Source organism: Cynocephalus volans, chromosome 5, assembly GCF_027409185.1.
Source record: "Cynocephalus volans isolate mCynVol1 chromosome 5, mCynVol1.pri, whole genome shotgun sequence".
NCBI classification, from domain to species: domain Eukaryota; kingdom Metazoa; phylum Chordata; class Mammalia; order Dermoptera; family Cynocephalidae; genus Cynocephalus; species Cynocephalus volans.
The window spans coordinates 113,240,729-113,255,522 of NC_084464.1; the positions used below are offsets into that span (position 1 = coordinate 113,240,729).

The 14,794-nt window shown below is 33.9% G+C and overlaps 1 protein-coding gene across 4 annotated transcripts in view; it reads right to left on the bottom strand.

Annotated features, from left to right (window-relative positions):
- Nucleotides 1–988: 988 nt before the first annotated feature.
- The window catches only part of REV3L (REV3 like, DNA directed polymerase zeta catalytic subunit), a 167,957-nt gene continuing 154,151 nt past the window's right edge, over nt 989–14,794 (bottom strand). For all 4 annotated transcript variants that reach the window (XM_063098439.1, XM_063098440.1, XM_063098438.1 and 1 more), the window contains exons 28-32: nt 11,690–11,827; nt 9,593–9,783; nt 8,667–8,913; nt 5,829–6,038; nt 989–2,051 (exon numbers count right to left, since the gene is read on the bottom strand). In XM_063098439.1, the coding sequence (XP_062954509.1) occupies nt 1,911–2,051; nt 5,829–6,038; nt 8,667–8,913; nt 9,593–9,783; nt 11,690–11,827 (927 nt within the window). In that variant the 3' untranslated portion in view covers nt 989–1,910. The remainder of the gene's footprint in view (nt 2,052–5,828; nt 6,039–8,666; nt 8,914–9,592; nt 9,784–11,689; nt 11,828–14,794) is intronic.

The following is a 14,794-nucleotide window of genomic DNA, read 5'->3' on the forward strand; positions in this document are numbered from 1 at the left end:
AGGACAGAGTTATAACGAAGACACTTCCTTGAAGAAAAGAGAACAAGAGATGTGCCTAAAACTGAGCTAGTTTGGGGCCGTCGTGTTGAATAACTATTTGTCAATATGGCTGTGTCCAATTACGAAGGTTAAATATGGTTATTCTGTTGAAAATATTGTGTTGAGTTACTATGATGAGAAAGAGATGATGGAGGTGGAAGTCCTGATAGCACAAAACTTAGAAGAGAAAGTAACAGAGAAAACATCAACGACCATCCACGCAGGGTAAGAAAACCCTAATTCTGAGCCTAACCTAAACCTCCCAAACAAAAAAAGATCCCCAGAAGTGGGGTTTTGTTATGTCTTAGCAGGACTTGAGAGAAATATGTTCAGAGACATGATTTGTATCTCTGTAATTCCATATTTACCATAAAATTTTCAGAAAATGAATCCTCCCCATTATGTGGAAGTATATATTCTGGCAATGGAAGACCTATTTCTGGTGAGTAACCAGATAAGCTATCTATGTTAAAACAAGAACTTTTGAAAAAGAAATACTGAAAGAACTGGCATATAAGAAACTGGCATTTAAGTTTTTAGAAAATAATAATGTAGTTTTTGCTTTCCCTCTAGTAAGCCCTAGCCCCAAGAATAATTTAATTATATCCAACTAAACATGAACACTTTAAGATCAACTAACAAGTACATTCTCAGAACTCTCTAAAAGAATGAGTGCTAAATTTTTCCTAGTCTATTTTTGCTGCTCACCCCCCCTTTTTAAAAAAAATTTTATTTTGTCGATATACATTGTGGCTGATTATTGCCCCCCCCCTTTTTTTAATCCTAAAGTTTTAGTAAGGGAATTGCAATAGTAATTGGAATATAGGAATGAGTTAAGTTTACCTCATTAAAAATCTGAAAAGGATAAGATGTAACCAATTTGGCTTAAAAAATAGGATAAAATCACACTGCCATATTTCATATTTTATTCAATTTTAATATGGTTTCCATTAGTAACTTCAAACAAAATGATTTCCAGTTTAAAAAACAATGCACTGACCACATAGTTTCTTTTTCATTTTATACAGTTATACAAATATTCTAAATACACATTTTGTGTTCAAGATGATGGCAAATAAGATTAACTGTACAGTACATAAGGAAAGAAAATATTTTAAGCATATTTAGAAGCAATAGAAATGTCTATACAAAACAAGCAAAAATGGAATAAAATTTTTTATTTTTAAAGTATTGCAACAGGCCCACAGGTTTGTAACAAAAATGTCTTTGCACAGTTCCTCACAATGCCCCATTAATAGCTAAAGCAAGACAGCGGTTTTTAGAAAATAATGTTTCAAAATGCTACACATGGTACTATTGTTTGCACAGTTTGATCAAAATAACAAATCTACTTTGAGTCAAGCAAAACCTAGAGGAAATATACCAAACAACTTGAAAATCATTTGTATAAAATTCATTGCACATTATTTTACTCAGCTGTTTGAAAAGTAAAAAAGTGTATTTACAAAATATTTTGCACTCAAAATTATAAAGTGAATGGATATCTCTACGTAATATGTCGATGCAGACAGTTCAAGGAAAATACACGAATGGTTTTTAAGAGGTTTTCAGTGCTCCTTCCACAGGGAAATAAACATGTTATACTCAAATGGATTTACAAGATGGTATACATACTGGAGCAAATCCAATACCTGTGTTATAAAACAATGTTGAAAAGGTGAAAGAATGAGGAATTTGTACATGTAAGAAGTGAGCTTCTAATTTTAAATTCAGTTAGCATAAAAGTCTTCATAGTCTTCATATAACAGTGAACATCCTTGACTTGATGAAAGTTGAAAAAGCACCATGCACAACAGTTTAGTGGTAAACACTGAAAAAAATAGCACCTGGAGTTTTGTGATATTGAGAATTTAAAACTGGTCTAGTAATTGCCGGAGATATGGTGCTTTGGATAATTCTCTATTTACTCGGGAGAGTTTGAAAAGTACTGGGCAGTTCAGAGAAACACATAGGATATGTCGATCAAAGCAACCTGTACAGTTCTTGCATATCTGAAAGCATAAAAGAAATACATAAGGTAATAGGAAAGTTTCTATGTATAGGTGTAAACAACACATTTTTATAATCTTTCCTTTCTGGCCCACCACAGATTCCTGGCAGACATATGACACGTAATATATTACAGAAAGTTTCATTAATTTTCACATCTTAGAAGCCTAGCCTATTCTATGTTGAGGCATTTCTAAAGGATATTATTTCACCTAACAGAGAGTACAAAATTCCCTAAGGATTAATTTCATTCCTGAGGATCAACTTTCATTTACAACAGAATCCTATTATATTAAAATCTACATAATAAGCTACTCGATTACCAAAAATGTCTTTTAAATGAACTATTAACACTATTTTTTAAAATTATTTAGATTTATTTTTATATGGCAATCATAAAAAAATTATCCATTTTCTTATTTCAGAAGAGAAAATACCAGTATGAAAATATCAAATGATATGAATTTGAAAATAGCAGTCTAGACCAGTGGTTTTCAAGTCTGGCTAACAATGAGCTTAAAAATAAACTAGTGCCTGAGCACCATCCTAGACCAACGAATCAGAATCTCTGGGCACATAGAACCTAACTTTTTAAGGCTTTCAGGTGATTATGATATATAATTAGATCTGATCTTAAGGAAAATAATAAATCATAAGGCAATTTTTATGAGAAGAAGCATTACAATGTCTTACACAATGATCAGATTTTTTTTTATAACTTAAATTTTTTTGCGGCTGTCCAGTATGGGGATCCTAACCTCATAATCTTGGTGTTATAAGGCTGCGCCCTAACCAACTGAGCTAATGGGCCAACCCCGATTTTAGATAGTAGTTAAAGTCTCAGGTCACACATACAATTAAAAAAAGGATTATAAAACATGAAAAACATCAAAAAATTAAAACAGATATTAGTGAGAACTTCAAGGGTCTAGAAAATACAGGCTGATTTTGTACTTGAATGCTGTATACAAGTGATTTAAAAAGGCATACAAAATAGCAACTACTCTAGATTGACTTTTAAGAGATAAATCAAATATGCTGTAGTGAATTAATTGATCTGTACTTATCAAAGGGCTTCTGTTTTACAGAGACGGCTCAAAGGGCAGTGAATTTTTGTTCTTTGCCCACTATCTTCCAGTCCACTGAAGGGCACATTTTTCTGAGTACTGGTTACTGTATCCAGTATTATGATACTGGCACAAGCAGACTGCTTAGAAATGTGTGTTTCAGTATGTTCTATGAAGACTGAGTATGATGTTCTACTTTGAAGTCTTTTGCTAATTAGATCTCTGCCAAGAGACTCAAATCTATTCCCAAATATAGAATTTCTGTATTATAGCTCTAAGTACTGCAGCTACATTCAGGTGCCAGGACAAACTGATAAATATTTAAGCACTCTCTGTGCTTGTCTGATAAATAAGCCAGGATGGAATTACATGACTCACCAAATTTAACTCAATGTTTAGTTTCAAGATCCTTTACTGGTGATTTAAACCCTGAGAAGTACAGCTTGATTCGGGTTTACATTTAAAACTTTAAACACAACAATGTGGACACCTACTTTTTTTAGCTCATAAGGAGGCAGACGTTTAAAAAATACCTGCTTTAATATTTATTGATTCTTTCTTTTTGCTATCCTTTGGTATTCTTTTTTTAAAAAAAACTTCAGGCAGATACTTAATTCATTTTTTTTCATTATTTCATGTTTACTATTAAAAGTGTTTAAGCTGATGAATTTTTGTCTGACATCTTCTATGGCCTTCTAGAATCTGACATGAAGTGTTTTCATTTTGTTTAATAAGGAGTATTAAAATTTCCAAGTGGAAAGGTCATTTTGTTTTCTGAGTTTATAATTAATTGCTAGTTTTATAGCAATGCACTGATAAAATATCACTTATACTATTTCTACTTTTTGTAATTTATTGAGGATTTCGTTACAGACTAAGATATAGTCATTTTTTAAAAACATTTAATAAACACTTAAGAAGTGTATTCATTAACACTGGGTCACAGAGTTTGACAGATAATCAGAGATCTACCTTATTATGTTGTTTGGATATTCAGTAATTATTCTTATTTCGGATCACTTGATTGGTCTTGGACAGAGAGAGATGTATCAAAATTTCCTATTATTAATATGTTTCTATTTCTCATATCCTATAATTTCTGCTTTATGAAAATTTCTATAAATTAGTACATGGGAGACATTTTAACTCTTAAAAAAAACATGTAAAGATAAACTCTCTCTTGAAAGATGATGAACTATTCTTTATTTAAAAATAGCATGGGCCGAACCCGTGGCTCACTCGGGAGAGTGTGGCGCTGGGAGCGCCGAGGCCGCAGGTTCGGATCCTATACAGGGATGGCCAGTGTGCTTACTGGCTGAGTGCGGTGTGGGTGACACCAAGCCAAGGGTTCCGATCCCCTTACCGGTCACAAAAACAAAAAAACCAAAAAATAAAAATAGCATCACTTCTTTTAAGCTGTATTTTATTAGTAAGAAATAAGACCTAACACTGAGGAAGGGTTCTGATTAAACTGATTAGTGCAGTATTTGTCGTAGAGGACATCAGATAAAAAGATCCAGCAAGAGACCACTCACAGCCTGACCTTCGAAGAGCTCTGGTGATCCTGCTCTCATCTGTGCCTTGTACTAGGATCCAGCAAAGGAATTTTCTATGAAAGTTGGTTGCTGCCATTGGGACAGCAGCCTATAAAATAAACAGAAGCTGGGAGTACCCAGTGACTTTGGTGGTTGTACCGACTAGAACCAAAAACACCAAAAACCTAGTACAAAATGGCGGAAAGTTGGTTGGTAATAACTCAGTGACATTGCATTGAGCAGGAAATTGTTCATTCATTCAATAAATATTTGCAGACCCCCACCAAGGGCTGGACTCTATGCCAAGCACAGTAGACTCAACAGTGAGAGAAGGGCAGGGCCTCACCAGCTCACCTGCTGTCAGTGTGGAAGACAGAGGCACACATAATCATAGTAAAGCAGAGAAGCCCATTGCAGGGAAAGCTTCACCTCTGGGTCTGGAAGTTTAAACTGATATTCCTTTCGGATGATTTGTCAGAGGGGGTAGTGATTTGAGGAAAGTATTCCTGGCAGAGGGAGCAGGTTGTTTAAAAGCCAGGAGGTAGAAGAGATTAAGGTGCATTCATGAACCTAAAAGAAGTTCAGTATGATATGGGTGGAGGGTAGAGTGAGACAGGGAGAAGGGCAAGAAAAGGGCAAGAAATTCCACCTCAGCCACTTATTTAACAGTGTAACATGCAAATAACTGCCCCGTGTCAGTTTACTGATTTGTAAGAGTGCCTAGAATAGTCTCTGGCACGTACGTAGTAAGACAATCACATTAACTATTAATTTTCTATCCGGACTCTTAGAATTGTAAACTTTCCAAGTATATTAGCAATTCTTTAAGACAACTAGATTTTTATGTGAATGGTAATAAGCGCTGATAGAGCAACTGGGACTTTTCTTGTTTTTCTTACAAAATGCTATTATGAAAGAAGTTGGGTGAATGGCCATTCTAGTTCTAGGTTTTAATAAACACAATACACTATTCTATAAAAACAAAAAATAAATTATAAAACAAATTAAGCCATTTTTAATAGTTCAATTATGGTATTTTTGAGATTTTTATCAGTTTAGAATCCTCACTTCACTTTTCACACCAGTTTCATATCTCATACTATAATTCAAGAGTTGACTATATTTTCCTGAAGAATCGGGTTGCTTGGGATTCCAGGTCTATCAAACAAGGCCGTACCTTTACAAGTTGCTCCTGTTTACGTTCCAACTCTCGAATTTCTTGATTGAGGATGACTGCAACCTGCTGAGGTTGGCTCCTACATTTACCACAAATGCCATGCTGAGTCAGGTCATCACATACAGGACAGTGTAAAGTGGTGAAATACTGTGAAATAGTGCCTTTCCGCACTTCAGGTTCACTTCGAGAGGAGCTGGTGGCTTTCTGGATCTATAAAAACATTATTTCAGATTAAGTCTGAGCCTGCTTCACAGCAGAGCTGCTATTCTCATGCTAATTACAGGTTTACTCAGGCATTATTCCATTCACTCATTCATCAAATGTTGAGGAGCTACTATGTGTCTGGTGCTGTTCTAGACACTGGGGCTACAGAATGAACAAAATTCTTGCTTTCATGGAGCTTACATCTTAATATCTTTTGGGGGAAAAAATGGTCTCTTGACACTAAGTTTATTGATTGAGTTATATGTAGATGTACAAGATCACAGAGGGCAATGGAAGTAACCCAGATTGAGAGTGGATACTGTTTAAGGCTGCACAAATTGGGCCATGGAAACAAAGCAAGTGAAAGGTTAAAACAACTTGTTAGGCTGTAGGGTGCAAAATTCAAGCAAAAGTAAACCCGGAGCACTTCAAGTTAGATTAAGTACGTGATACCTATGAATTCTTCATTTGAAGTTGATACTGGTTTCAGATCTGTCTTCTGGTACTCTTTTTACATTGAAATAAATTATCATATTATTATACCCATAGCATATTCTCCCGGTATCTTTAAATCACTTTGCATAAAAATTATTAGGTTAGCCTCTTACAAATGTCACTGGTTTAACATTCTTGCTAGTGATAAAATGAAAAATAGTAAAAAAAAAAAAAAAAAAAAAAAAAAAAAAAAGGGCCCTTCTTGGCATAGAGCCAGGATACAGCATTATAGACATCAGCCAGCACAAATTCTCCGAAACACAGCTTCAACCTCAGTTTCCTAGCTTACTCTTTTCCTTCCCTCTAAGTGCTTAGGTAGAAAGTACAAATAACTTTTTAAAGTTGTTTGAGTGCATTTAATTTTCAAGATAAACTACAATTTATTTAGTTAAGTTTCTCCAACTCCTCCTTCTCATCACCAAAAAACAAAACTTTTAAAACATCAAGATTTTGATTTGAATTACATTAAATTGATAGATAAACTCAGGAGACTTGATATATCTGCAGTCTTTGTTTCCAGTCTTTGTTTCTAGGAATATTTTATTACTCACTGTGTCTTTTTTTTATTGTGGTAAAACATATACAAGAATTCCCATTTTAAGCTTTTTAAAATGTAGAATCGCATAGAATTACATTCACAATGCTGTGTAACCACTACCTCTGCCTATTTCCAAAACTTTTTCATCATCCTAAACATATACTCTATACCCAATGTAGTGGACTGAATTATGTCCCCCCAAAACGCACTGAAGCTTGAACTGTGTCCCCCAATTTTTATGTATTAGGAATAGCCTCCACTGTGACTGTAAAGAGGGTGGGAAATCCTATTATGGCAGTTGAAAGGTGGAGCCTTGAAGAGGTGATTGGGTTGTAGGACCATGCAGTAGTGAATGGATTAAAAATGGTGGTCAGGGGTGTGGTTCTGAGGGCTTTAAAAGAGGAGAGTCTGTCTTTCTGTCTCTCTTGCTCTCTCTGCTTCCACCATCTTGCAATGTGAGGCCCCTGTGTTGCTGTCACCATCACCAGATGGACTTTGGACTTCCCAGCCTCAGAAACCATAAGTACTAAATTTTGTTTTTCTGTATAAATCACCCAGTTCTGTGTTATTCTGTTATAAGCATCACAAACAGACTAATACACCCATGAATCAAAAACTTCTCATTATTCCCTCCTCCCTGTTTCTGGTAACCTGTATTCTACTTCTGTCTCTGAAAATTTTTTTCTTTTTAATATATTTTTTCTTAATTGACCCATAATAACTGTATATATTTATGGAGGACAATGTGATATTTGGACACATTTACACTGTACGAAAAATAACTTAAATATCAACTTTTATCGGTTTGCCTAAATACCATCTGCCTTTCATAGTCTGAGATAATAGTAAGTGATTGAGCAGATCTGAAGTGAATTCTAACAGTAGATAAAAGCAACTATTCTCCTAGAAAAATGTGTCCCAGATTATTACAGAATCATATATCACTCCTTCATTTTCTAATGAATAAACTGAGAAGTATTCAAGGGGAATCTCCCTTTGTAAGATTTAACATTGCATGTAACTTAAGTATAATGCTACTCTAACATTATTTCTTTAGTCTGGTTTCTTCAGGACTATGTCTAGATACTATATCCTATCCTTAAACATTCATTTGAAGGAATTTTTGCTATCATTTTCTTTTTTTAAAATAATTTTTAACATTTACTTGTACATATTTGTGGGGTACAGTGTGTTGTTTCAATGTAGGTGTATACAGCAAAACGATTCACTCAGTGTAGATAGCATAATTTTGTACCCTTTAGTGCTCCACTTCTCCTTCCCCACCCCTTCCCCTCTACTTTTTTCTTTTAGCTGGCTTATTCTGAGTTATTTTGTGGCTAAGTGTTTATTATTGAAATAGTTGTGGGATTTATTTTAACATTTCTATAATTTGGCCAACCTGACAGAAGCTGGAAAGGTGTTTGTAGAAAACTTGGAAGTTTCTCTTTTAGGAAGCCAGAAGAGTGTGGCATCTTTGCCAGTTTAGGATAATGGAGGATGCACTTTGCCTCTCATCGTACATAAATAAAATCTTTAGTTCTACAGAAATTTGAAGTGAAATCTCCATGTAGTTATAACACATGTACCATTTAGTAACTTACCCTTGGTAATTCATGATACCAGCTGAAGACATCAATACCAATAAGTGAGAAAATTCTGGCCAGGGGTGGAAGGATTTGCTTGGTGATATAGTAAGTGGCATTCAGTCTCAGAGTTGCGTCCTGCAGGACTTCCACTGGGCGCCTTACTAGCTGGATAAGTGGTACTCCAGGGGTCCCATAAATGATGACATATGGCACTCGCTCCCCAACTCGAGGCTCAGAGCGCCGGTCATAGATAAGCATTTTCCTATTCAAATAAAACACACACTCAAAGACTGTCACAGAAGGCATCTTTCCAGCAAATTAAATCAGAATCAAACAGTAATCAAAACATTAGAAATCTACAAGGGTTAACTTCAAATTAGAGTTCCTACTTCTTTAAGAGCTACATATATTTCACTCAGTTGGCACCAACTGAAAATGCTGTTAGAATTTAAACTTACTCTGTAAATCACTGCTACTTGGAAAATAATAAGAGTTGGCAGATATCAACTAGCTTAAAATGTTTTTTTATCCCTAATAGTAAGAACTATCATAAATTTAACAATGAAAGATGAGGGAAAATTTAACTGGCTAAACTATCTGATTTCAGAATAATACCATCTAAGTGCTTTGGTAGATCAATATTAAGGACTACTTAGTGATTTCAATGTAGGAAAAACAAATGAATCACACTCTGTATCAGGCCACAATTTCACCACATTTAGTTTCCCAAGGGAAGCCCAAGAGAGGATTTTCTCTTCAGAGCTAATAAAGTATGGGAGAACATGCATTCACGTTCAGTAAGGCTTCATGTGAGCAGGTAAAAAAAATATTGTGTGTCTGTGACCATGAATTAGGTATCTTTTCATTTACTCTAAGCCTGTGCAGAATACTAGGACTACATTGACTAGGTACTGAGGTTGTGCTATTGTGTGCATCATTACCTTGTAAGTTCAAGGGCTGGCACACAAGTCCCAGGTTTATAGGAAGAACTTCCTCTGTATTCCTTGGCAAAGATGAAATCTTGTATGCTGGCCTTTCCTTCCAGAAGCTTCATACATTGTCGTTGAACATACTGTTTAATTAGACTTATATCTCTTGTTTCAAATAGCAGCTTTAGAGAACACTCAAGTATCTTAAAACAAAAAAGATATGCATATAAAGATAAAATATCCCTTACTACATTTCATCATTGTTATACTTTGAATTATGTAACTATTGAATAATTTGCTGATCTACCTAAATAATGCTACTTACAATGACTGGATAATAAAAATTATTAGAAATTGGAAAATATTCTGGAGACTTTATATAGCTTGCTAGTTCTTAAAATAGAATATCACGCAGGTTTGAGGAAAATCATATTAGAATGAAATGCAGATGAAATATTTGCTATGTGATGAGCAACATAAATCATTCAAGTTTTTCTTAAAAAGTCAAAGCACTAGGCACAAGAAACTAGACATAATTTCATATGTTGTTTTTATTTGTTATAGAAAGTACCTAATTCAGTTATGAAAGGACAGAAAGAAGTTTAAATATAACCACTTAGTGAAATCAAAATCAGCCTTTTGCTTTTTTATAGTGTTGATAAATAACTGTGACAGAATTTTCTGTGTTGGAAATATTTCTATTAGGAAATGATCAACATGCAGTAGATTTAAATAGTGGACTGAATTTAAATTAGTTCCAGATTGAGCCTGGAAGATATTATGTTAAGTGAAATAAGTGAGGCACAGAAAGATAAATATCACATGTTCTCACTCATATGTGGGAGCTTAAAAAAAAAAGTTGAGCTTATACAAGTAGAGAGTAGAATCGCAGTTACTAGAGGCTGGGAAAGGTAAGGGGAAAAGGGGAAAAGGGAGGAAGGGGAAAAGGGAGGAAGGGGAGAAGGGAGGAAGGGGAGAAGTGGGGAAGGGGAGACAGGGAGAGGGACAGAAGGAGAGATAGGTTAACGCATACAAAATTACAGCTAGATAGTAAAAATAAGCCCTAGTGGTCTATAGTAGTGCTAGGGGTCTACAATTGATAATTTATTGTATGTTTTCAAATGGCTGAGAGAAGCTGAAATCCTCTCATCATAAAGAAATGATAAATTTCATTTCATGATGGACACGCTAATTACTGATTTGATCATCACACACTGTATACGTATATTGAAATATAACTCTGTACCCCATAAATATGTGCAATTATTACACATCAGTTTTAAAAAAAATAGTCTGGGTGAAAGTTCTGTATCTTATTCTGAATACTTGAACCTATGCATATTTATACAATAAGCTTGTTAATTTAGCTTAGGTACAATTCTTCCAGCAGAAAAAGAATGTACCAGATGATATCTCTTCCAGAAACTAGTACTAAATAATATCCCAAATTCACATATAATTCACATATTGTATATATGACATAATATATTGATAACAGTCAATCTGTTATGCTTTCAACATTCTCATAAAACTCAGTGTACAGAGTGGTATTCCCATTTATACTATTTATATTTGGTTTGCTAAAGAAGGAATCTGAGCCTGAGTAAAGAAAAAAACAAAATACTATGGTTAAAATTACTATGGTTGAGAAATTTAGTTAACTTATAGTACCTCTGTTCAGAAATCTTCCTAATTTGTATCTGATAACCCTAGTAAATAAAATTTCAGTTATTCTGAGAGGGATTATGTTATTTATGAAATCTATTATTTTCTCCTCTTTATCTTGTTCCCTAGGTTTTGGGAGTGGTTATGTGACAACATATTGTATTAACATCTCCAGGTGATAGTTGGGAAACTCTTATCAAGTTCATGTGTTGATTTTTAGCAATTTTGATAAAACAAGGGATGGGAAAAAGTCAGAAACTAAGGACTAAAATAAAATAGTTTTCATTAGAAATAAAATTCTCAAAATTCATATAGTTCTTCCTATAGTTAATGTAGAATATATACTTCCCTTCACCTAGATGTGTGGTTAAAGATAATTACATTTTCACCAGATTCTTTAGCCACTTATTACTTACAGATAAAGACAAGATTAAAATAACTTACCTTAGAAACAGCAGGGCAGGAATCTCTTCTAACTGTTTCTATTCCTTTTGCATCAAATACTGGGTCCTTCTGATCCAGTGTTTCATACATGTAACCCACATACCTCTTTTTTGTTTGTAAAACACAGGGCAAATATACCTGTGGTGAAATTAAGAAAATGCCTCTAATAACCATTTTTCCCCCATCATGAGTATTTTATTTTTATGTCTTTCTTTCTTTCTTTTTTTTTTTTTTTTTGTCATTTTTTTCATGACCGGCACTCAGCCAGTGAGTGCACTGGTCATTCCTATATAGGATCCGAACCCGCGGCGGGAGCACCGCCGCGCTCCCAGCGCAGCACTCTACCGAGTGCGCCACGGGCTCGGCCCTATTTTTATGTCTTTCTGCTTTCTTTAATCTAATGTCAATTATAAAAAAATTCTAAATATGACTTAGGGATAATACCTGGAAATGAAAGCACAGCAAATGAATTTTCTTTACTTCTTTACCACTCACTCATTCCTTTTCTTGCACTACCAATTTTGCTTCTACCTTAACTGACACTGCTCTCTCAAAAGCCAATCATATCCTCTTAAACAATTTAAAAAATTAAGTAACATCTACATATGGTGCAAAATTAATATGTTATGAGAGTAAACAATGAAAAGTTTACTTTTTCTTCTCTAGAGGCATCCTGTTATTGGTTTTCTTTGTATCCTTCCTGAGATATTCTATGCAAATACACGTACTTAACATGCTTTTCCACAACGATAGCTTACCATATATACCATTCTGTACTTTGCTTATTTAATTTGATAACTTATTTTGGAGAGTACTCCATCCTACTACAGAAAGCTCATTGCGTTTTATAGCTACATAGTAGTCCATCGTACTGGGGGGGGAGTATCACAATTTATGTAACTAGTTATGTACTATAGATCATTTAGGATGTTTTCAATCTCTTGGAACTACAAATAATATTCTAGTAAACAACTCTGTGTGAATTAATCTGTAGGATAAATTCCTTGAAATAAAATTCCTGGATCAATGGTGTGTGCCCCCCCTGCTCGCCCTTTTTTTTAATGTTACCAATTTGGTCCTTTCCCCTGCCCCTAAGCCTTTTCTTTTAAAAAAAAAATATTTATTTTTTTTAATTGATAAAAACTGTATGTATTTATTGTGTATAACACGTTGTGAAATACATATACATTGTGGAATGCCCAAGCTTTATCAATAATCACATTAAATGTAAATGGTCTAAAAATCCCAATTAAAAGGCAGAAATAATCAGACTGGATAAAAAAGTAAGACCCAACTATAGGCTACCTATTACAAATCCACTTTAAACATAAGGGCATAGAAAGGTTAAAAATTTTAAAAGTGAAAAAAGATATACATGCTAATAATAATCAAAAGAAAGCTAGAGTAGCTATATTAATATCAGAAAAAGTAGATTTCAAGACAAGGGATATTATTAAAGATAAAAGTATCAATTCACCAAGAAAATACATAATCCTAAATGTGTATGCACATAGTAAGAAAACTCCAAAATACATGAAATAGAAACAGACAAAACTAAAATGAAGAAACAGGCAAATCCATGATTATAGTTGGAGACTTTAGCACCTCTCTCTCAGTAATTGACAGAAAATCAGTAAGAATACAGAAGGCTTCAACAACACTATCAACTAACTTACCCTAAGTAACATTATAGAACATTCCACCCAATAAATGGAATACACAGTTTTTCAGGGTTGCATGGAACATTTACTAAGACAGACCATCTGTTGGACCAAACAACAAATTTCAATAAACTTAAGGGCACTAAAATCATACAGAGTATATTCTTTGACCACAATGCAATTAAATTAGAAATAATAACAAAAAGATTACTGGAGTATCTCTAAATATTTGGAACTTAAACAACACACTTCTAAATAACCTACGGGTCATTACCATTGAAGCAAATGAGTAATGAAAACACAAGAAATCAAAATTTGTAGCTAAAGCAGTATTCAGAGGGAAATTTAAATCTTTAAATAATTATATTTAAAAAGAAGATTTGTTTAAAATCAATAAATAAAGCTCCCAAATTAATAATGTAGGACAAGAAAAGCAAACTAAACCCAAAGTAAGTAGAGGAAGGAAATAATAGAGTAGAAATTAATGAAATGGTTCTTCAAAAAGTTCAATGAACTGATAAACCTCTAGCTAGAATGAACAAGAAAAAAAGAGAAAAGCATAAATTATCAATATCATAAACAAAAGGAGGGTGTTCATAAAGATCCTATAGATATAGAATGACAATAATATAAAAAATTCATGCCAATAAATTCGACAACTTAGAAGAAATGGACAATTCCTTGACAAACAAGTTATCAAAACTGACATAAGAAGAAAATCTGAATAATGCAGTATCTATTAAAGATATTTAATTTATAATTAAAAACCTTCCACCAAATAAAATTCTGGGTGTAAATGGCTTCACTGTTGAATTTTATCAACCACATAAGGAAGACATAATTGTACCAATCTTGCACATTCTTTCTTTCAGAAAACAGAAGAGGGAACACTTCAAACTCAGTTTATGAGAGCAGTGTTTTTTTTGTCCCCATACCAGACAAAGACAATACAAAAAAAAAAAAAAAAAAACTACAGATCAATATTCACCTTGAACATATGCATCATAATTCTTAACAAATGTTTGTTTTCTTTGAGAAGTTTTGCAGTCTTTGCTCTTACATTTAGGTCTGTGATCTATTTCATTTTCAGGTAAATTTTTGTGTATGATGGTTTCTCCAAGCACACCATGCTCTTTACTTTACCAGATGGGTTGAGTGACCACAGCATCATACACATACTTCTAGAATAGTACTCATCACTAATTCTAATTTTTCTCTCTCTCCCTCAATTAGAATGCTCATTCTTCAGATACCATATATGAGTCCTCTTTAAATCTTTTCTAGCACAATTCTTCCTTCAGAGTAGGTACATGATAAACACTTGGGAGTCATCTTTGATTCTTTTCTCCCTCTTTTATGCTTTCCACACCCACTCTCCTAAAACAATCTCTTGAACTCTTGCCCATCCTTCTAAGTATCTCTTGAATAGCCCTTTATTTTTCCT